Below are 23,939 nucleotides of genomic sequence, written 5' to 3' on the forward strand. Positions count from 1 at the left end.
GATAATTGATCTAATAAAAAAACTGTTCTTTTATTCGATATCCTTAACAACGAACTTTTCGCTTTCACCCTCTAGAATCGATGGATCGGGTCATAACGTATCGAAAATTGAACACTTTCGCTCGCTTCGCATTTCAAAGATATTTAATCAAGGGAAATCTAACCAACGTATGCTCTTTTATAGACTCTTCGTCTTCTGTAAAAGGTAAGTTGTGTAGGAATTGGTTGCTTAGAAGCTTTTAGCCATGCGAAAAAACAATGTGCTCTCTTCCGTTACAAAAAAGTGTCGGTGAAGAAAACCTCTTTTTTCACCATGTGCCATTATTCAGAATTCCACCAAATTACGTATGTAAACTGCCGAAGGAATGATCTTTGAAATGACGTAAATTTTTCTTTGAGCAAATGTTTTCTCCCTGCGCAGGAAACTCTTCAAAATAGCACACGGAAAACATAAAATCACGCAATATGTAGATTGCGTGACCAGAGAGTTCGGGAGTATTCCTGCCTTCGAAATGACTTCGGATCGAACAGCAGAACTTTTTCAGAAACAAATAACATAGTTATACCCATTTTTGTTAAATTACTTTGTCTTTTATCATTTGAAGTTTGTTTCTGCAGGGATATTCTCTCATCGTTCTGTCTAGTACAATTATTCACCAGTGCCAGTAACGGTATACGATTAAAAACTTTTGCTCATCAGTGAAACGGATATTGCGAGAACGACTCTGTTTTAAGGCCCATCCCATTTCAACAGAAGCTACAGACGATGACGGGGTGGATTCCGTGTCCCGCAGTTCCGGCACAGCACCCGGTCCCTTCTCCAGTCTAGAAGCATACCCTAGCACGGCGCGGTCATAAAGAGTTTCATATTCAAGAACATATTTGTGTCTCCCACATTCGAGATGCTTCTGTAATGACGAATGGCGTTGATAGGACTTGATGCAACCCTCTTCCGAGCAGAAAAAAATATTTTTAGTTGTGGAAGCGCGCGATTCTTCACTTGAATCATCGGTACCTTCATCAGTGCTGTCTTGGTGCTTTTGAGATGTTTTAGCAACCTCAGCTCGTCTCGGCTTGATAGGAACAAAATTTGCTTTTATATTTTCGCTTGCTGCACTGCATTCCAGAGTTGGAACTTCGTCCTGGTCAGGAACATGAAACTTGCTCCAAGGAATGAATTTGTCTCTTCCAATTTTGTAGGATCTCCATACTCTCACACCTTCCTCGCCATAATGAACGTTGTTTACAAAGCTCACACCATCCCATTTCACGGGCTTTTAATGGAAGACAAAGGAGGCCTGCACAATACTGCTTTTACTCCAGGGATACCTCCAAATGGTTCTATTGCCTCCTGCATTTGAGATGCCGACTCTATATCGTGGCCTGAATTCAAATGGATGGCCATATGGGATTTGATCGTTGCAGCTTTCCGATCGCAAGATTCCTTCCCTCCTTGGGGATCTGAAAAATCCATTATGCGTAGTTTATTTAGCTCTGCTACTTTGCTGGCTGTAACCAGGGTTAAAGCGCAGTGGTAACACCCGGCGTTGTCTTGTCTAAGATAAATAGATTGTAAATGAGGCATGACATCCTTCAGTCGACGAAAGACGTCGTTAAGTATGGCAGGAACTGCAGAACTGTCCTGGTTACAGGTCTCAAATAAGTGTACAAATGTCATCATCTCAATCTTGCCATCATTTCCCTTTCTCATCGCAACTGAGATATGCCATGGCAGACCTCTCTTACCAAACCAGTCTGTTTGGCTCTCCCTGAATTTCTTTGGTAGATATTTCATAGCCCAGTCTAAGACCAGTAAGACAGAAGTTTCATCCAGCTCATCAATGACGTCTAATCTAGACTCGTTCTGGTTTGTTGAACGCAGTAAGTGCGATTTCCAAGAATTTATGTATTGTTTGGACTGTAAAGTCACAAAGGCCAAATCTCCTTTCGTATCGGTTGTGCCTCCCACTTCCTGTACAGCTCTCTCGATTTCAGCAACAACAGATGTAAGACGAGAACACTGGTCGCATGTGTGGTTGTGGTTGTGATGGCAAATTTCAAGGTAGTCTGTGTCGTCTGGACAACTTAGCGCGTAGGCTCGACAATGGTCTGGTACACTTGAGCTCGTTGAAATGTGTACCTATTAATTGAAAACAACAATCTCGAATTGGAAGGTATGATAATGACTATGGTCCCTGTCTATCTGCATGTATTTATTAATAATTCATATCTCTGTATTGTGATAAGAACTGATGAAGCACACTCGATTATTTTTGGTGTTATGATCGTAATAATAGTAATAATGATAATCATAATGATAATAGGGACAATAATGGTACCTTGTAATCACTCTTCAGATATCTCTTTCTTTCCTTGAGCTGTTCCTTCTTTTCTTTCACCCAGGATGAGCCCATCCCACAGTCTTCTCCGAGCTTATCAACAACACTCTCTAAATCATCAAAAGCCTGTGTGCCTTGCGCTGTAAAGTAATCGAGTCCCTGTAATGAGTTCCTTACACTAGCAGAGCACACATCTAGAATGTTATGAAGGGTGCTGCGTCCCATCGGAGCAAAACCCGTCGCGGTGCAAAACAGGTTATACTGTTGAATAACTCGCTCTGGGATGACCTTTCTTACCACATTGAGTACTGTTATTTTCTTTTCGGATGATAATTTCAATGTCCGTTCACCAAATGGAAGTTCTTGGATAATGTGTTCACTTGTGATGAAGTCAAGGAAGTGGTCGAGCTGTGAGGCTGAGACATACATTCTCGGAGCTCTCAGATGGGTGGTAAAAGCTCCCAGGTGTTTCCGCGGTCAGTCCCAGTGGTATTTCAGAACTACTACAAGTACCTTTTACCTCTTTTGCGCTTTCAAAATCTTCTGAGCTCTCAGATGGGTGGTAAAGGGTCTCCGTTGTTTCCGTAGCCAATGCAGGAGGTTCATGTTTTTCTGGAGTAGCCGTAGGATTCATTGGTATGTCACTACTGTTGGCCTGAGGATATATTCAAAGCACAAGTTTGAGTAGCGGCTATATGGCTTGGCACTCTATTTACGGAATTTTTTTGCACTGCAGCGGGCTCGTCAGTGCTCTTGCTTAATTAGGCCCTCCTACATTACTTACAACAACAAATAGAAATTTTAGTTTAACTTTATTTACTTCTTCAGAAAGTGTTATTGCGTTAAAAAAAGGCGGTGCAATTCGATTGAACCTATCGATTAGATTGCTCACCATCTTTAGATCCTTGATTGCAAGCGTTAGTTCATCAATCTGTGACCTGCTTTCAAAAATCTCTCTGCATTTTCTACCTGTGCAATGGTAATAGAAGAAACAGTTATGAAAACGATAATGGTAATGATAATGACAATGATAATAATAATGATGCTGATGATGTTAATGATGATAATAACGACAATGATGATGAAGACGATGACGACAACAACGATGACGAGTAAAATGACTTTCAGTGGAAGTTAACTTTGACATGGAGCTCTTCCTTCCCATGATCGAAAAAATGACTACAAATCGGGGAAGTAATACAGAAAGAACAAACTTAGGCTAGCCCGAAGCCGTCAAACCTTCGACGTACTTTATTCAAGGTATGAGTTCCTAGTTCCTTAAGACTCACGCAGCCAATAATTTATGTCTACTGAAAAATTGCATTTCTTTAAAAATAACAATATCTGAATACATAGAGCACATATATTACACAACAATATTACCTTTTTGCAACATTGTTCATGAAAGCCACACCTGAACCTAGAGGTACAAAGATGCCGGTTATCTGAAATATAACTTTTGATATCGCTCTGCTAGCGCATCTGTCTCCCTTGACACCTTTTCCTTTGCCGTGGGAAGCGATCTCATCTGGAATTCTGCAGGTATTCTGGCTCCTTCGCCATCCAGTGCCAAGCTCAGAACGGTGGAATGGACAAATCGTTAAGGCGTTTATATCCTTTGCACTCATGTAAAAAATACCTGCTCGGGCAAGGATAAGTTCACTCTCGTTCTCAACTCCGGCAAAACACCAAGCACTTTTATGACCCTGTACATCCTTATTGCAAGACACCAAGGGAACCACCTCAAATAATTTACTCCTGTCTCGTCGGTCGTACGAGCAAGCACTTCCAACTATAAACTTAACCGAGCAAGAAGCTTCCGTTTCATTCACAAGCGAGACTTCCGATTCAAAAGGGGCGGGAAATAATTATTTTTCTTAGTTTCACGTGAGAAAAATCGAATGGAGCAATTTTTATTAAGTTTTGTTAATTTAATTAACTGTCTCGCTTTTAAATAGAAAAGTCAACAAACATCATAGTTTACTCGCGCGGAAAAAAATGTAACACAAGTACAAATTGAGGAAAACTCAGAGCAAAATGGATATCTAGACTCATTATTTCTTTTTCTCGTATTCGTGCCTATTTAAATGACGTCGACCGACCCCTCTCGTAGGTCCAAATTATTCCGTCACACGAGCACGACGACTCGTACCGCAATTATGCAAATTAGGTCACGCAAGCCCTCACTTAACTCCTGCAGGGGCCTCTGTGAGGTAACATTTTGTGGATTTTCGTTTACCGTAGGGGCAAGTTAAAAGGCACGGATTAGCAAGTCAAGTAAGAGGCAGAAACTTAAGATTCGTATGCGAGAGACCTTGAATAATGGCACATGGTGAAAAAAGAGGTTTTTTTCACTGACATTTTTTTGTAACGGAAGAGAGCACATTGTTTTTTCGCATGGCTAAAAGCTTCTAAGCAACAATTCCTACACAACTTAGCAGAGGGGCATTTTGTTGCGCATGTTTCATAAATTTTAGTTTGATACGATGCGCCTGCGTCAGTTTCCCGCTCGAGAATTGCGAAAGAAAAGAAGCAGTAAAATAGGTCGGAAAAAACAATGGTTCAAGTATTTGAGACAACCTTTCTTGGTATTTTTCTTCTGTAACTTAGATGGAAGCGGAAAAGTCTTGAAACTATTGTGTGATGCGTGGAAGGAAGTTATTTTCAAAATGCAAAAGATTGTTCGAGTCTTGTCTTGTGATTGTTTGGGCGATCGATGTAGATGATGTTATTTTTGAAGGATGCAAGTGGCCTGTCGAAGAGCACAAAAGAATTGGATAGTACACTTTTATCGTGTGTCATTGCTATCTCAAGTTATCGGTAGTCACTTGAAGTACTCGCCTTCCTGTAAACGTTTTTTAAAGCTTCAACTATGCTGCTAGTGCAGTGTACTTCCAATTTTGGCAAAAATTTAAAGTTTAGAGAAATTTATGTTTTGTTTCCAAAAGTTTTTTTTTTTTTTATATGAATCACAATCGGCAGGGCCGATTACCTAAATAAAAAAGGTCAATGTCGAGTAAAGAAAAGTGAGACAACGCTAGTGCTAGAGATATGGTAGCTCCATCTGGTTAGAAATGGAGGAATAATTATGGATTTTATCAGAGTAAGATAAAGTCTTTTCAATCATTAGTCTCAGAAATATCATCAGATATGATTGATGATATGGAGAAATTGTGAATGAAAACAAGTACTAGTTTGGGCTTCCAGTTATAAGATGAATAGTTAAATAAATCAATTATTACCCTGTAAAAATCACTTTCATTTATCATTTCAACTGCACAACAAAATCATACACGCTCTTTGCAACCTTATCCTCCAACCTATTAAATTACAAGAATTGTATAACAAAAAAGACTCTTACACATGCCAAACAACAAAGGTAAATGAACTGGTTAGACCAAAAGCTAAATAAATAAAAAATGAACTGACAGTGGTGAGGGATTTGGGGGCCATGTGATAAAACAAGTTCTACCGAAGTTTATCCTCTAGTTAGCACTTCAAGCCCAAAAGGGCAATCAGAAAAATTCTCACAAAAACACAGCAACAAAATAAGATAAAACCGGAGAGAATCGAGGCAAGACTATAAACGTTGTGAAGACACATGCCTACATACCAAGTACAACAGACTTGGAGAGCAAAAAGGCTAAAGACAGTTGTGAGTCATGACTTGGAAAATCCACCTCAACCTCCCAAAAACGAATTCGCCGAAGGTTGTAGAAAGAGCAACTCAATCCTGAAGCTGGAACATTTTTTAAGCCTTGTGTCCTGTGGGACTACAAAGAGAAAGAAGAGAAGATGTTATTTGAAGTGATTTGAAGCTTGGGGGCAACCTCGAACTTAACGTAATTTTATTTCAAAGTTGAAGTAAAATAAGATCAAATTGTAAACTACCTTCTATTATCGAAACGAATATCTCACGATCGCCTCCACACACGTCTTCGTGATTCATAGAAGTAAGACATCAACATCTTAAGACTAACCTTCAAGGTTTGTAGTCTCGTGTGCACATCTTGATCGTCAGCAAATCAAATCTCAAACTTCAAGTTTTCGGCCTTTTTTCGCGTTTTGTTCGCACTTTGATCATTAAAATATCCTCATCCGACGAGCCAGCAAACTCCACGAGTATCCACAAAGTTAGGAATGGTGGTAAACTTGTCATACTCTTTCATCCCTCTCCAAAAAATATCACAGAAAGGTGTCGATCGCTCAGTTGAAAACCCGCAAAAGCGCGCTAAAAATACCGAAATGGGGCCGAACGCGCCGAACAAATTTTCTTGGCGCATGCGCAACAAAATGCCCCTCTGCTACGCAACTTACCTTTACAGAATACGAAGAGTCTATGAAAGAGCACACGTTGATAAGATTTCCCTAGACGTAATATCTTTGAAATGCGAAGCGAGCGAAAGTGTTCAATTTTCGACCTGTTATGTCCATCGATTCTAGAGGGTGAAAGCGAAAAGTTCGTTTTTCTCGAAAAAAAAACCACATTTGAGGAAAAAAATACATAGTCTTTCATGTCTTACTAGGGTCTACTTGTGTGCAAAACTTGAGACAATTTGAATTTTTGACCCTTGCCATAAAAATTTCATTTTTGTTTGATTTTTGCACGGATGTCCTCTTAATTTCTATAAAAATACAATTTAGAATATCAGGAATAAAACGCAAGCCGTGACAAAAATCTAAAATGGCTGCGGTCTCGACGCCCACCCGGCACGTGCAAAACTGTAAGTACAACTCCAGGGCAAAGTCGTTTGAACAGTTTGATCTATTTCATATACTTGCTTTTGATCTAACATCAAAACATCACAACAACATCATAAATGATGTTGCAAGTCAGCTAAAACAATGATTTTCTATTATGGCCTAGATGAGCAAGGCTTAACTGCCATGCTACATGTTTCTTAGCGCTTCGAAACTTTGTAAACGAACCCCCAGCAATCAATGAGCAAGTCCTCTGCTGCAGAGAAAGGTGAAGAGTCTTTGGACATGCACATCCATTCGCCAAATTTCTCCAGCTCCGTCATCATCTCTTGATAGTGTTCTAAATCCTCTTTCATTATGTTGAAACAGAGGACGCCATCTGCAAAGAAGTTAACATTGGAATTTAGTGCGGATCTTGAAAGGTTTTATCATGAGAAATTGGTGAATCCTTTCACTCCGAAGATCTCTTTAGTAATTCTCTTTAGTATGGAGAAATTCTGTCTTGGTCACTCATGGGAGTTAAAGGATTAACCTATAACCTGTAATATCGTCCAAAGAGAAGTTGAAGAGACCAGCTTAGGGGCATGCTCTTGATGTATCAAAAAATTCTTTCAAGCGAATTTGCAGAGAGAAGATTTGACCCCAGAAGAAGATTTACGGGTCAGACGCCAGATGTTAAGGGAATTTATCAAGAAGGGTGTTAGGTGAGTCTTCACTACCTGATCTATCTCACGGTTTGAGTTTCCTAAAAACAAAAACAACCAAGCAAAAAACTTGCTAGAGTATTTTACACGTTTTTCCTTTTCTACAATCTTGAAAGATTCAAAACACTGTGAGCAAATTTATTCAACCACAGGTGCTTTGCAACAGTAACCAAATGATTCTTTAGTGTCAAGTCCAACAACTTGACACAGAACAGACCCCTCACAGACATCCACTCATCACTTGTTTTGATGAGTGTTTTAGCATCTTGGATCACGCTTCCACAACTTTTCAACTTAAAATCAAATAAGCTACCACATTCAATGGGAGAAACCTACACTTAATCATCAACTTTATCATGTTAATTTAAAACTTTCCTTGTAAATGCATACATTGTTCTGTTACTATTGTTTGTTTTGTCCAATCAGCATTTTGTTATACGCTTTAAATTCAACTTAGTACTTTGTATTATTAAGAACTGAAGATGACAGAAGAACTATCGAAACATGTTTTTAAAGAGTTGAATGTCCTTTATAAAAAAACTAAAGCTAATCTTCAAGTCAAGTGCAGTTCCTTACCGCAGACAAAACAAACCTTATCACTGGTATCAATGTTTCTGTTGAATTTATCATAAATCCTAGCCACTCCTTATAGCATTTCCGAAATTGTGGAAAGCAAATACACGGTCGACGGTGTTAGATTTAAGAGGTGAACAAAACATGACAACCAGAAGAACAATCATCCAATGGAATGAATCCAGAACAAGCTGTTAACCATACAGCAATAATTTCTGGTTACCGTGTATCTGCCGCAAATAAACATCATCGCAAAAACCAAGAGAACATCATTGCATTTGCTTTCAATCGCCTTCAGTGCTTGACAATACTTTGGAATGGAAGTCCGATGTATACTTTAAATGTTCATCGAAATAACAGTTTCACGAGGCTACAATTTTTATATTAATGATGTTGCGAACATTACATTAGCTGAGCAAATAAAAATATGTTTATGACGAGTTCAGAATAATGTTGAGTCGCAATTAAGGAGGAAACTATGTGCTGTCAAGCAAGCCCACCACGCTCAACGAAAGGCACCAAGGTATTATGTTAAACCTTAAATGTGCAAACCGATTTTGTGATCTGATCACCAAGTACTCTGTATTATTTTTCTCCACCATTTTGACAAAATGTTAGATATAAATATTAGAGAGTATTTGTAGATCAGATTTCAAAATACTTAAAAGTACATTTTTGCTATAACTATCTTTTTTTCTAGTTTCAGAATACGCTGTCTCTAAATGCCCTGCAACCAGGAGCGTTCTAAAATAGACGAAATGTCTGGCAGTCAGAAATTTTCACAGAATTTCCACCGAAAGGTCCTTTCAAACTTGTTAAGATTATCAGATGTTTATTTAGAAATGTCAACGATTAATTTGGCTTTTCAGCGCACAAATTCTCTGAGGTATTTAAATTGACCTTATTTCTAAACTGTGGGTCGAGTCTTACCCGCACTGAATCACCCGTAAGGGTATCTTTGAAAGAAAATAATAAGAAATGTATGGCGAGGTGGAAAAAATCTTCCGAGAGACTCCTTAACCCTTTTTAAAAAGAGGCCTCAGAGGCAAAATACTGTTACTAAGTCCGTAAAGCTTCACCTCCCATCATTCTTTGCTCTCCAGTCAATTTTGCAGAAAATTGTGCTCGTTTCTGTCGACTGACTACTGATTGACGACCTAAACAATTAATACTTTATTCCAACATTCCAGTTTTTGTTCTTTGCTTTCAGAATGGGATATCCATTTACCTTTACAGCGACATGTAAGAATTTAACCTCCTGATGAGCCTCCAAGCCTACAGGATTACTTTATTTCAGGTAGATCATAACCATTACAAATTCCTCAAATGTTTTTGGTACATTCGAATCGCTAATCATTCCGTAAAGTTTTAATCGGATAGTGTAATCAGACAGTTAGTTATAATCGGACACTTGTGATCGGACTGTTGAAGCAGTCACTCATACTCGTATCAAGAAAAGCGGTTAAATCGCCAATCAAAATTAATCACAATAAATATTGTTTCTTTGTCTTCATGCCTTTCATTTCGTACTCTCAACTGTTCTCTTACCTTCCATCAATTTTAAAGTATGGTAGTGAGCTTATGCTTTTTAAGTTTCTTGACCACAGTATGTTTAATTAATTTCCATGATTTATCTTTTCCTGAATCAGTTCTTTGCATATGATATGATTATCAGCATATCGCTGAAAACATGTATAACCATCCGTTAATTACTGATAAGTTTAATGAGGTGGTAGAAGATCACTATTCCTCAGCGCTTGATTCTCTGAGAAGAGGAGAGCACGTCTGGCTTAAAATCTTAGGAAACTTCTTTGACTTTAATCCGCAAACGACAAAAATTGATTAAATTAGCCGATGGTTTGTTGTCCAAGAATATGAGCAAGATAATCTCGCAGACAACTCGGAAGATGAAAAATTATCAAGAAAGCGCAGGATAAAGTCTGCAGAAAGACAAATCCACCCGGTTTGATGCTACTTCTGCTTCTTCTAATGCTACTCGCAGCAGTGATGACCGGCAGCTTTTTCTCGATTTTTCGAGGTAATGCGATTGTTAGCCCTTTCTTTGTTATTTCCAGAGCTTGTTCAACCTGAAACAAGCGACCCAAATTGTGTTTATTGCAGTTCTTTGATTGTCTCTGTGTTACCTAGTTTTCTGTCCCAATTAATTTGAACCCTCTTCATTGCCGATGGAATGCTCTACCAACTGAGCCAACAAGCCAACTGTGAGCTGGTCATTATGTTCTTCATGGCTCGTTTGCTATAGAGAGTAAGCTATTGTAAAATATTTTCCAAGGTTCAGCGGCCATCATGTAAATTAATGCAAACTTGTTTCGTTTCTAAAGGGATTAGTTACGGATTTTGAAATTGCTAACATTTATCTAAACACATTTTCTAATCTTTCTTATGCTTAGGAAATAAAATGTCACAGCTTTCCGGTGTCGAGCGAAGAAAAACCGAAGTTACAAATGGCTCTATTTTGAAAATAGAGAACTCTTCGATGCTGAAAAATGTATCGGTAATTTCGAAATTTTAATTTGCATTAAAATACAACTAAACATATCAGGAAACGAAACACAAGCCTTAAAAGAATATTTGAAATGGCTACGGGCTCGCCGCCCACCGGTACGTGCGAAAACGTAAGTACAACATCAGGACAATGTCGTTTAAACAGTTTGATTTATTTCCTATAATTGCTTTTTAAACATCAAAACTTCACATCAGCATTATAACTGATGTTTTATGTCAGCTAAAACAATGATTATCCAGTATGGCCTAAATGAGGTAGGCTTAACTGTAATGGTACATGTTTCTTAATTCTTTAAAACTTTGTAAACGAACTCCCAGCATTCACTGGGCAAGTCCTCGGCTGCATAGAAAGCTAAAGACTCTTTGCACATGCACATCCATTCGCCAGCTTTTTCCAGCTCCGTCATCATCTCTTGATAATGTTCTAATTCCTCTTTCATTATGTTGAAACAGAGGACGCCATCTGCAAAGAAGTTAACATTAGAATTTAGTGCGGATCTTGTAACTGGTTTTATCATAGGAAATTTTCATTATTATTTTCCTTTTTGTCCATGTATTCATTAGATTAAACTCAAAGAGTTGGTGAACCTATAACCTGTGACATCATCCAAAGAGAAGTTGAAGAGACCAGCTTGGGGGCGTGCTCTTGATACATCAAAAAATTCTTTAAGCGAATTTGCAGAGACAAGATTTGACCCCAGCAGATGATTTGAGGGTCAGATGCCAGATGTCAAGGGAATTTTTCAAGAAGGGTGTTACACGAGTCTTCATTACCTGATCTATCTCACGATTTGAGTTTTCAAAAAAAAACAAACCAGCGAAAAAACTTGTGAGAAGATTTTACATGTTAGGTCCTCAATCTAAAATCATACTCAGACCCACCAGTTTGAACCATTCTTATCATCTCCACGAAAGCAGAGGAGCCGATACGTCCTGTAATGAGCGCCCCACCACAAATCAAAGCATCGAATTGCCCAGATTTAATTTGAGGTATCGACTGCCCGTTCAAAGATGTGCAAATGAATTCAGTATAGATCTCTTTCTTCTTTGCTTCCGTTAACATCTCAGCTGAGATGTCCAAAGCACATAGGTTGGTGTATCCGAGTTTCTTGAGCTCAACTCCAATCAGACCTGTCCCAGCTCCGGCGTCAATGATTTTGATCTGATCCATTGGTTTGTCCTGGTAAACTTCTTTAAGGGCGTTATGCAAAGATTCGGCCAGTGGCTTGAAATATGAAGTGCGCGCCGCTGAATGTTCCTATTTGATGAGAAAGTTCAAGCCGGTTATTACGATTAGAGATGTTCGATAAAGACGACACAAGTCTGGTGTCGCCTTGGGCCCCTTTCCAGTAGTACTAGAACATTCGAGAAACGCAACACTGAGTGATGCATCAGGTGTCCGGTGGGTTAAACGGCAATGTGCCACATCGTCCCCCAGACCCTTATTATTATTATGTTACTATTTTAGAGTACCTCGTCATATGTTGCTGACCGTGCAGCATAGATACGTTTGATTTCATCTTCGGTTGTTTCTTTGGTTATTTTTGCTGTTGTTTCTCCGAAATACTTCGTTAAGCTTGCTTTTAACTGCTTCTTATCCATTCTATATTGAGGGACAAAATGCAAAATGTCATATACACATGTCTGATGAAGGCTTCTATTATATGAAGTGCGGTGCTTTGTAATGATTTCAAGCCCTGAGAAGAGCCTTAACAGCAAACGTGTAAAATTACGGTAATTTTTTTTCACACGTCACTCGCTGACACGTCACTCGCCTTTTGCGCCACTCTGTAAGGTTGATGATTGACTGACAAAGCGATCCTTGGAAGACGACGTTGACAAAAGCAATTCATTTCCCATCCACGTTCTTAGCCGAGCTGTTCTTTGAGTAACAAGTTGAAAAAATTCATAGCTTAGCCTTCTAACTAGTAACGAGCAATGAATAACTGCAGTGATTTACAGAGTTGAATGATCTGAATAATACAAAGTACAAAGCTGAATTTAAAGTGTGTAACAAAATGCTGACTGGACGATAGTAACAAACAATAGTAACAGAACAATGTATGCATTTACGAGGAAAGTTTTAAATTAACATGATAAAGTTAATGATTAAGTGTAGGTTTCTCCCCCTGAATGTGGATAGCTTTTATGATTTTAAGTTGAAAAGTTGTGAAAGCACACACACACACATACTTCACACAAACACACCGCTTAATTCATTTACAATTAAATTTTACAGAAAAGGGCTTGCCTGCAACTGGCAAAAGCTAATCTAAGCGGGTCATGCCTTAATAGCCGAATTACAAAAATATATTGCCAACAGAAATTAACTAATAAAGTAGAAGGGAAAGAGACAGTATTGAATAACAACAAGAAAAACCGTTACATTGACCTAATTTAAAATATTAAAAGTGCAGCTACTGTTTATAAAGATAGTCAGGACAGATCAGGAGAAGTATTACCAGGATTTTACATTTTGTATAATCTCAGATAAATCTATATAAGAGTCTTGTGAACCTAATATGTTGAATAAAATCTGTTTGAGTTTTTTTTTTTAACGCATTTTTGGAAAGAGTTCTTAATGCTTGAGGTATTGCATTCCACACTTTTACTCCTATTCGAGAGAAGGAATTCGCTTGAACGGATAGCCTAGAAGGTTTGGTATAGAAGTTATTAGAGGCAGAAGAACGTGTATTGTAAGAATGAACATTATATATATCTTGAAATAAATCTTGAATATTGGATGGAGCTGTTCTGTTTCGAACGTCAAGCATCAAATTAGCGATAGATTCATAATGAACAAATTTTAGCGGTAAGATATGAGCGTCAACAAATAAAGGAATTGCATTCTCGTTATGATCAGAAAAATAGATAAAGCGAACAGCTCGTTTCTTTAACTTTAGGAGCTTGCCAAGGTAAGATTTTCAAGCCTGACCCCATACTGCGAGACCGTATGTTAAGTAAGGAGCCATAAGAGCTTGGTATATATTTAAGAGGGTATGCGTTAAAAGAAAGTGTCGTAATTTTGCGATTAATCCTACGGTTCTGCTTACTTTAATGATTATATGGTCAATATGGCGTTTCCAAGACAAATTTTTATCAATTAAAATCCCGAGATATTTGACATAATCTTTATGCTCCAGAGCCACCTTCTTGTTCTCTTTGTTATCAAATATCACGATTTTAGGTTGATAAGAAAGTTTCCTTTGGGCAGGGCAAAATATAATTTGTATCATCCGCAAAAAGGTAAAAAACTAAGCTTATCTGACGATTCCTGTATGTCATTGATATATAACAAAAAAAGTAGTGGGCCTAGAACAGAACCCTGAGGTACTCCACAGGTAGAATCTAACCTTTCAGAAATATGAGGACCAATTTGAGTTGTTTGAGTTCGCCCTTGCAAGTAGGAAGGAAATTAGATGTGTATAATGCCGCGAAAACCATAGTGATCTAACCTGCGCAAAAGAATTTCGTGATCTACAGTATCAAAAGCCTTTTTCAGATCAATGAAAATCCCGCACGAGAATAAACGGTTGTTCATATTTGTCTGTATTGCATTCACAATATCTAGGATTGCATGCTGAGTAGAATGTGCCTTGCGAAAGCCACATTGAGATGGAGTGAACATCAGGGGGAAATTAAAGAGACCTTTGACTTCCTCTAGTGTAAATCACTGGGAGATTGCATTATATTCATCTTTCTTTAAGCTTGTAAAAGATATCCGGAAGAAAAGTATGGATGTGAAATAATAAATAAATAAATTATGAAATAATGGTGACGAAATCGCTGTTCTTTTTCCTGAAGGACATGAAGCAATCCATATTTCATATTTACCATGGGGAGTTTCGTTTAAGTGACAAGTTGCGATTTACGTGTGGATAATAAGTTGTTTGAAATGTGGAATTATGACATTATGATTTCATTAAATCTTTTATTTCAAACTTTGTTATGATTTTTTTCTCTTTCAAGACATGGAAGGAAACATTGATTGACTCGATTGCACTGCGTCGGTGATAAGTCTCTCCTCATCATATCTTATGCCAATTTTCTAACAGTTTTCTGACAGTTTCCAGATGATTCGAAACATCTTATTTACTGTCACAAGGAAATGATAACTGCCCGAATCTGCTATTCGTAAGGGGATGCCTATGTTGTTCAAATTGCTTGCAACTGGGTTTGACATGTAGTACTGCCGCTGACAAGTTACGATTTACGCTCTCAGATTCCCAGTGTTTACGACCGTTCAATCGAAGTTTTCCTCTTTTTTTTTTGGTTGTTTTTACTTCAGAAAAAGGAAATCTGCTGACATATGTGAAAAATATCTATTTGTCGTCTTCTTTGGAGCGACCGATGGAATCTTCACGGAGAAATACAGCGTCACGCCATCGTGACAACGTACATGTTTATGACAAATGACCGGTGTGAGGATAGTTTTGTGTAGATCACTCGACTTCGACATGTTTCAAATGACATACAAGTATAACAGTGTATCTTCAGAGGACTTCGGATCACTCAAATTCCCATGAAAAAAGGTGCAGCGCTCTGAATCTGGATGAAATGCACACGATTTGAGGTATATGTTTGTAGTTACGTCGAGTTGTCCTCCATGAAGGTTGATCAATTTTTTCCAAAAGATGAAAACTAGAGGTGAGATTTCTCTTCGGGATATTGCTCATAAGATAACATTCTTTCATAGCCTCACATGTTTCATTTGTCTGAAACGTTTGTTGTTGAGAACATTAGATGTAAACATCGCTAAATTATGCAATATCTGATTTGGACCTTTTTTCGCGCATTGCCCCTATAAAAAGTAGAGGCAGGCCCGCAGAGAGTTTTACATATTTAAAAACTAGAATATTATAACCAGCTAGGTGGGTATTTTCAGTTCCAGAATCGGTATACTTTTGGAGAAATTCAGATAAACGTTTTCCCAGTTTTATCCGACAACAAAAATGACCGAAACTGTACCGAGATAAATAATCTATTAGCGTGTTCACATTCAATCCCAGGGGAAATAAAATGTATCAAAGTAAAGACGAATGATGTTACTATTTATGGTAGAAGTGCCAATTTGTAATGTTGTATTTAGCTTGAGATAGAGAAATAAACATTTCACTCTTTTTTGCGACGTTTTGTATGAAAATGAGGCCCCAGGCCTCGAACAAGCAGTCGTTGTTACCATGGCAACAAGAGTGCTGCATCCTTTAAAAAGGGTATTTTTGTGCATCCCCCCTGAGTGCCTAACTGCATGCAAAATTTGAAGGGGGGTTGAAAATTTTCATTTCCCAAGATGTTTGATTCTTACAGAGACTTGTTCTTAATGCTCTCGGTGAAAGCCGATGCAAATCGAAAACATACAAAACTCGAAAACAAAGCTTTTATCTTGTTTGTACTCTTACTTTCTTACCTTGTCAATTTCACAGCTTGCTTCTTTTTAATTTCAAAAAACAATTCTCACGTACACGGGAAGTAAACTTGAAACTAAAAGAATTTAATTGTGAAAAAGCTGGCTTCAGGGCAATTCACACGGAAAATGATGCTGACATATTCATTTCGTGGCGCCGCATAATTAATGATGCGACAGACTTTTCGACGCATCAGTGAAATTTCTTAGCTAGCATTGCCTTTCAAGGGATTTCTTCAACTAAAAATCTCGAGATATCGATTTTGTTACAACAGATTTTTAGAAGTGGTATCATTCTCAATGAAACAGCGATGACAAAAAGTGTGAAAATTTATTAATTGCACGCCAAAGGATATCATGTCAACAAAAACAATGAAGGAACTTTGTGCGAGTCGACGATTTTCTTTTGTTTTTGGGTGCGAGTTATCTAGCAGTGCAGGTAATCTTTTGAAATGTTTTTCTCGTTATTGCAAAAATTGACCGATGCGGTTAATCTGCCGTGCGGGTAAATGGACGGAAATTACGGTAATTCCTTCCCACGTTTTTTTCATATTAGTCAAGTTAGAGTCAAAAAAATGTAAATGGTATTGTTGTTTACTTTCGTGTTCGGCTACAAATTTTGTTTCTACAAGTTCTGTACCTAGAGACATCACTAGATGCATATAATTTGTTTTTAATCTCAATGGAGGTGCGTAAGCCTTGAGTTATCCATGGTTTGGATAGCTGTTTTGGGAGCAACTTCAGAATACCCCGCAACTCATTTACATGTCATTGAATAAGAATAGCGTCTATTGTGTTATGCCTCGATCTTCAAAGCCTCCCGACACATGTAAGTGAGGCGGACCAGAGTTGCGGGGTATTCTGAAGTTTAGCCCTGTTTTGCTTTACGATTTGAAATTGTCTTCATAGGTGCTTGTTTGTTGACAAGCTTATTAAACTTGTTATAAAAAGAAGAGAACAAATCATTCACATCGCACGATTTCCTTTCAACAATAGCATTCCAGTCCACTTGGGAAAGTTCGGCATTGAAACAATCAGCAGAAAACTGTGAGTAGTTTCGCACTTTAAATTTGTTAACCTTTACTTTATCCTTCACAGATTTTAAGATGCAAAATTTCGAGGAATGATCTCTAATATCAGATACTATAATGATTTTAGATATATGAAATTCATATATCTGCACTGCGGTGAAGAGACGAATATAAGAGGTCCTCGCAGCTAAGAACACTAATGAACTAGTAGTTGAAAGTAAGACCTGAAAAAAATTCAGGCCGGAACGGGTCAACATATTGACCAGCTGCTAGTTGGCTTTGTTAGCTCAGTTGGTAGAGCGCTGCACCGGTATCGCAAAGGTCCTGGGTTCAAATCCCGTACTGGCCTGAATTTTTTTCAGGTCTTACTTTCAACTACGAATTCAGTAGTGTTCTTAGCTGCGAGAATCTCTTATATCCATCTCTTCACCGCAGTGCAAATATATGAATTTCATATATCTAAAATCATTATTCATCACTTGGATGGTTTATTTGGACCCAACATATTACACAGCTCTCAGTTGGCTTTGTTAGTTCAGTTGGTAGAGCGCTGCACCGGTATCGCAGAGGTCATGGGTTCAAATCCCGTACTGGCCTGAATTTTTTTTAGGTCTTACTTTCAACTACTAATTTAGTAGTGTTCTTTGCTGCGAGGATCTCTTACATCTGTCTCTTCACCGCGGTGCAAATATATGAATTCCATATATCTAAAATCATTATTCATCGCTTGGATGGTTTATTTGGACCTAACATATTATCCAGCTCTCAGTTGGCTTGTTAGCTCAGTTGGTACAGCGCTGCACCGGTATCGCAGAGGTCCTAGGTTCAAATCCCGTACTGGCCTGAATTTTTTTCAGTTCGTATTAAAACTAATTGTTGTTGTTGACCCGTGCAGGCCTGAATTTTTTTCAGGTCTTACTTTCAGCTACTAGTTCAAGTAGTGTTCTTAGCTGCGAGGACCTCTTATATCCGTCTCTTCACCGCAGTGCAAATATATGAATTTCATATATCTAAAATCATTATAGTATCTGATATTAGTGATCATTCCTTGCAGTTTTGCATCTTAAAATCTGTGAAGGATAAAGTAAAGGTTAACCAGTGTTCTAATCTTCATGTCAAGTGCAGTTCTCCACCGCAGACAAAGCAATATCATTAGTCTCGATGTTTCTGTTGAATTTATCATAAATTTGCCTCAAAATCCTAACCACTTCTTATAGTATTTCTGAAATTGTGGGAAGCAAATACACGGTCGATGGTGTTACATATTATAGGTAAACAAAACATGACAATCAGAACAAAAATCATACAGTGGAATGAATCAAGAACAAGCTGTTCACCATACAACACTAATTTCTGGTTACCATGTATCTGCGGCAAAAAAACATGTATCATCGGAAAAACTAAGAGAACTTCATTGCATTCGCTTTCACTCGTCTTCAATGCTTCACAATTCTTTGGAATGGAAGTCCAATGTAAATTTTAAATGTTCGTCGAAATTACAGTTTCAAGGCAACTGTTTTCATACTAATAATGCCGCGAACATTACACTAGCTGAGCAAAAAACCACGTTACTGAAGAGTTCAGATTAATGTTGGGTCGCACTTAAGGAGGAAACTATGCGCTGTGAAGCACACCATACTCAGCGAAAGACACCAAGTACTCTCGATCTGCCTTTCCCGGTTCTCTAATACACAATCAATTCTACTTACATCCAATTTTACCCCACTCTGTGGAACTCTGGTTAATTTCTTCGACTCTTACAATTTGATTATCTCTGAATGCTTTTTACTGACCTCTCCCTGATTTGTGCTGCGCATGCTACAAAATGAACTATATATGAAGTACATGCTTATATAGTCACTCTAAATAGGCATGGGCGGGCATGCCAATCAACTGGCCTTAATTGGTTATTTTAGACTACGACGTCTACAAAGTAGACAATGACTCAAGCATGGCGAATCTATATCGAATCTATATATGTCACTTAAACGCAAAGAATTCTGACATTTTTCGCTCATAAATTGTATATTTAGTTTTTCTTTATAAAAAATGTTAAATAAAAATGTTAGAGAATACTCGAAGATCAGATTTCAAAATACTTAAAAGTACATTTTTGCTATAACTATCATTTTTTCTAGTTTCAGAATACGCTGTCTCTAAATGCCCTGCAACCAGGTACGTTCAAAAATAGACGAAATGTCTGGCAGTCAGAAATTTCCACAGAATTTCCACCGAAAGGTTCTTTCAAACTTCTTATGATTATGAGATGTTTGTGAATGAAAGTGATCATCGCAGTAATGTGCACTACTTTAGCAGTAGTGAAAGTAAGGCCTGAAAACAATTCAGGCATGTACGGGATTTGAACCCATGACCTCTGCGATACCGGTGCAGTGCTCTACCAACTGAGCTAACAAGGCAACCGGGAGCTGGTCATTATGTTGGTTCCAAATAAACCCGTGAAGTGATGAATAGCTCCCAGTTGGCTTGTTAGCTCAGTTGGTTGAGCAATGCACCGGTATCGCAGAGGTCATGGGTTCAAGTAGTGTTTATCACTGCGAGGATCGCTTTCATTCACGTTTTTATCCGCAGTTCAAATATATGACTTTCATATGTTAACATTTAGTGGACAAATTCTCCGTGCCGTACAGCCTATAATATCGCTCGGTTGTCGACACTTTGAACGCTTCTGTTCAGATTGCCGGGCACGGACCAAAAGCCCGGCGGTCAGAATTTTTGAAAGTGCCACTAAAATGGTTCCATTCTCTGTTCTCCATTGATCAAAATGTTAGATAAAAGTAGTGCAGAATACTTGACGATAAGATTTTTAGAGTGGTCGTCTGTAAAAATCGAGCAGAGGTGTTGAAAAGAAAAAAGTCTCCATGAACGCAAGTATGAACCAATTGTTTTAAAACAACGTAAACGCAGTTGTTTATATACTGTTTTCTTGCAATTTAAAAAGTTTGGGAAAAGACGGCGCTCCATAAATGTGTTGTAAAATATTTCCACGCAAAAACTCATGACGAGCTTTGAACACCAAAAGAATTCGGTCCCCCATCATCTACTCGAGGCGTTAACTCCTGTCAGTTATACTTATGGCTTAATTGACTTTTGTTGGATAAAATCAATTAACACGTTTAATATACAAAATATTAATTAGCACGTTTCATTAAATAATAACCCGCTGCAGATCTTGCAATGGGATATTTCACAACATCTGCGGACTTTGCAGGCGAGCAACGTGTTTTTCCACCCCAGAAAAAAACTCAAATGAAGTAAAATAATGAAAAGAAAATTTTTTTTTGATTTTCTCTGCCGTTTTTTTCTTGTCAGTATTAAACAAGGTGTTGCGAATACCAAAAACACCAGGCTGTCCTTCGTTAACCTCACGGTTTTTTATTTTCCTTATTCACTGTTTTTTGATCACGTACCGATTTTCTTTTTATCACTGACGTGCGACACACCCTAAATCCTAGACAACGACGATATATGGGCTGATTAATTGATTCTATTGTCTAGATTGAAATCGCAAGAAAAGAGATCACATAACGCTAATCACTTATCTAAATGTCACACAATACAGCTGAATTATCTCGACACACTCCCCTATTTGCTTCTGTCACGGGAGCAAATACAATTCAAGTAAAGTTATTAAATTTCTTCCGATTGAAACCTAGTAGACGGAAATCAGTGTTCAAATTATCAGTTAATGTTCCTCTTTCTAAATAATCTAAATTGAGTATTCAAATAAACAATGTTTCTTAGTCGTCTTGGTCACGTTCAGCAATATTTTGGACTAGTAGTCTGGCTGCGACTGCGGTATCCCGCTTTTGTCTGAAGGCACGCACTTCAGGATTCAGTGGAGGTTTCGGCACTTCCCGAGGCTTGTCACAGGACAGCTCCAGTGGATATAACTGCTGTACTGCTCTCTCCAGATAGCTCTTGCCTGCTCGAAGCTTCACAGCTCTAACGACTCCGTCACGTCCCGCAATCAGCTCTTCCACTATCCCAAGCTTCCACTTATTTCTGTCTTTGTTGTCGTCTTTGATAACGCACACATCTCCCTTCTCAACCCCACAAGGGGAATCTTTATGTTTTACGGCGTGACGTTCTCGCAGCCCACGAAGGTACTCTTTCGTCCAGCGGTTCCCAATCGCATCTTTGCATTTTCTCAGGTATTTCGCTCGCCGTCTAAGTTGTAGGTTCTCTTCATAGTGTACCTCCCTATCAGGTAGACTATTTGGTTGGCTGAAGAGCATAGAATTCGGTGTCAAGACCGGTAATTGTGCGTCGTCTTCAACATAGCTCAGTGGGCGACCATTCAAGGCTATTTCTACGTCTAGAAAGACTTTTTTTAGCTCCTCAAAGCTGAGACAGGCGTTGCCGATGGTTTTCCTCACTACTGTTTAGACCAGCCCTATCATGCGCTCGAACTGGCCTCCCCACCAGTGGGCTCGGCCTAGGTTAAACTTCCTTGTGATTTGGTGACGTGCAAGGAAATCATTTAGCTTCTCGTCGTTCTTCACTTGCTTAATCCAAGCTGCGGCTCCAATGAAAGTACTACCGTTGTCTGAATATATCGCAGTTGGTCTGCCACGCCTTGCTATTAATCCTTTCAGGCTTAGAAGGAATTCACCGATCTGCAAACTTCTCGCCAGGTCGAGGTACAGTGCCCTTGTCAGACTGCAGGCATACAGAATAAGGTAGGCTTTTCCTTCACGTCTTTCAGTGGCTTTAAACTTGATTGGGCCAGCATAGTCGACCCCCACAACTTGAAAGGGAGTGGATCCTTCGGCTCGATCTCGCGGTAGCAGTCCAGGAGGCGGTACAGCAAGGGCTGCGGCCTGGAATCGTTTGCATCCTGGGCATTTTTTCACGATACGCTTCACTAGTCGTCTTAGGCGCGGTACCCAGTGCCGTTCTCGTACTTTCGCCATTGTCAACTGCGTCCCTCCGTGTAGAGTAGATTCATGAGCTTCTTCCACGAACTTCTTTGTGTAGACTGCTGTATCTGGGAGATACACTGGGTAGACGCCCTGTATCCTTCTCCGGCATTCAAGGAGTTGTTGGTCGTTTCGCGTAGGTTAAGCTGCGAGCGGTTGCTTTCATAAGCCTTCGATTTCACGCCTTCCTGCTGCGCTCTCTTCTCCCAGAATCTTCTTTGAATGCTTACTTCTTCGGGGGTTAGTGGCCCTGTTTTCCTTTCACGAGGTGGACGCCTTGTACTATGGACAAATCTCGCGACCCATCCACCGATGCGCAACACGCGCCAGAGACCATACTTGTTAAGAAGGGAATCAAATCCATCCACGTCTTGGTCGGTAGCGAGCTTGAATATCTGTCGTACCGTCTTTGTTTCAGCTAGTGTTTCAGCAGTGGCGGTTGTGGTTATGTCCACTGGCCAAGCACTTGGGCGTGAAAGCCATTTCGGACCATGCCACCAAAGTTCCCCGTCTTGTGATACAGGCCCTCCCCGACTTCCAACGTCTGCTGGATTCTCTTAGGTGGGCACATGTCTCCACGTTATCCAATTCTTGCCTCGAATTTTGCACACCCGGTTGTACACAAACTGCTTGTATTCCCCTTCTCCTCTTATCCAGTGGAGCATAACTGTACAGTCTGACCAACAGTAAACTTGGTCGACCGGATATCCTTCCAGGGCTTCTCTCACGTTAGTGGCCATATTAGTTGCCATTTGACAAGCGACCAACTCCAGGCGTGGTATGGTGAGGCCTTGTTTGGCCAATCGAGCTTTAGCTGCCACGATGCCTTGTGTGACACATGATGGTTGCGAGACAACAGTGAACGCTGCTGCTGCCACGCCCACACCACTTGCATCTCCAAAGACATGCAAGGATATACTGTTGATTGGTCCCTGATACTGAACCAGGGCCCTCATGAATGTAATTCTCTCAGGTGATCTTGATTCCCATTTGGCCCACTTTGCGACTAGGTCAGAAGGCAATTGTTAATCCCAACCGATTCTAAGGTTGCGGGCGTCACGATATAGTAGCTTTCCACATAGTGTGAGGGGAGACGCCACTCCGATTGGATCGTAAATCCTCGCTATTTTAGCCAACATTCCCCTCTTAGTGTTGTCGGCTTTCTCAGTCGGCACGGTAACGCTTTGGACGTCTTTCAGCTTATCCCACTTTAGGCCAAGCAGTGAGCTCTCTCCCCTGGACGAGGTTCTCAGTTGCTGTTTGGCAAACGTCTGGTCTGCACTCTGATCGGTTTCAGTGGATTCCAACTCAGCAACGTTTGAATGCCATTTATGGAGTTCGAAAGCGGCGTCGGCAAAAATCTCTGTGGCTGCATTTTTCATCTCTCTTGCTTTGGGTACTGTTGTCCCTCCACTTATCAGGTCATCCACGTACATATTTTTCTTCATGTCGCGTACTATTTCAGGCTGCTTGGAGCTCCAGGTATTCAAATGCTGCTCAATGACCCCTCCTAACAAGAAGGGTGAGGGACCCGAACCGAACAGAGCTCTTGTAAAGCTCTTGTTCGGTAGTGCTAATTCTGGGGCATTCATTGTTTTCTTGTAGCGAGGGTTATCTTTCATCATGAGGTGCGGTTTCTCTACTTTAGTGACTTCTGCTTCCATCTCAAAGTTTCCCCTCACTGAGTTAAGTTTGACCCGATAAACTTCCATCACCCGACTG

At 39.4% G+C, this 23,939-nt stretch overlaps 2 protein-coding genes and 1 pseudogene across 3 annotated transcripts in view; 1 reads left to right on the forward strand and 2 right to left on the reverse strand.

Moving 5' to 3' along the window:
• The window catches only part of LOC149034375 (uncharacterized), a 182,203-nt pseudogene that overhangs the window by 117,008 nt on the left and 41,256 nt on the right, over nt 1–23,939 (forward strand). Inside the window, exon 3 of the transcript XR_016182953.1 lies at nt 19,416–19,452. The product of XR_016182953.1 is annotated as an uncharacterized LOC149034375 (transcript). The remainder of the gene's footprint in view (nt 1–19,415; nt 19,453–23,939) is intronic.
• LOC149034389 (methyltransferase-like protein 27) lies at nt 10,818–19,092 on the reverse strand. Its single transcript, XM_089192957.1, has 4 exons — nt 18,987–19,092; nt 12,316–12,445; nt 11,725–12,100; nt 10,818–11,305 (listed from the first exon to the last, which is right to left on the reverse strand). The coding sequence occupies exons 2-4, from the start codon at nt 12,442–12,444 to the stop codon at nt 11,127–11,129; spliced, it is 684 nt and encodes a 227-aa protein (XP_089049083.1). The 5' UTR covers nt 12,445; nt 18,987–19,092; the 3' UTR covers nt 10,818–11,126.
• LOC149034390 (uncharacterized) lies at nt 21,036–22,211 on the reverse strand. The gene is made up of 2 exons (XM_089194859.1): nt 21,721–22,211; nt 21,036–21,522 (listed from the first exon to the last, which is right to left on the reverse strand). Exons 1-2 carry the CDS (start codon nt 22,209–22,211, stop codon nt 21,036–21,038), a joined length of 978 nt encoding a protein of 325 aa, XP_089050985.1.

The sequence above is a fragment of the Pocillopora damicornis genome, chromosome 14, assembly GCF_964200805.1.
Source record: "Pocillopora damicornis chromosome 14, jaPocDami1.2, whole genome shotgun sequence".
In the NCBI taxonomy this organism is placed as follows: Eukaryota; Metazoa; Cnidaria; class Anthozoa; order Scleractinia; family Pocilloporidae; genus Pocillopora; species Pocillopora damicornis.

Bases quoted from the DNA above. Each gene is read 5' to 3' on its own strand.
- LOC149034389 (XM_089192957.1), bottom strand. From the start codon at position 12,444: ATGGATAAGAAGCAGTTAAAAGCAAGCTTAACGAAGTATTTCGGAGAA. The intron at 12,101-12,315 runs GTACTCTAAAAT...CTCATCAAATAG, and splicing joins GGTCAGCAACATATGACGAG to GAACATTCAGCGGCGCGCAC. The intron at 11,306-11,724 runs GTGGGTCTGAGT...ACTTCTTTGCAG, and splicing joins GATAAGAATGGTTCAAACTG to ATGGCGTCCTCTGTTTCAAC.
- LOC149034390 (XM_089194859.1), bottom strand. From the start codon at position 22,211: ATGGCGAAAGTACGAGAACGGCACTGGGTACCGCGCCTAAGACGACTA. The intron at 21,523-21,720 runs GTGGGGAGGCCA...TATGCTCTTCAG, and splicing joins AACCTAGGCCGAGCCCACTG to CCAACCAAATAGTCTACCTG.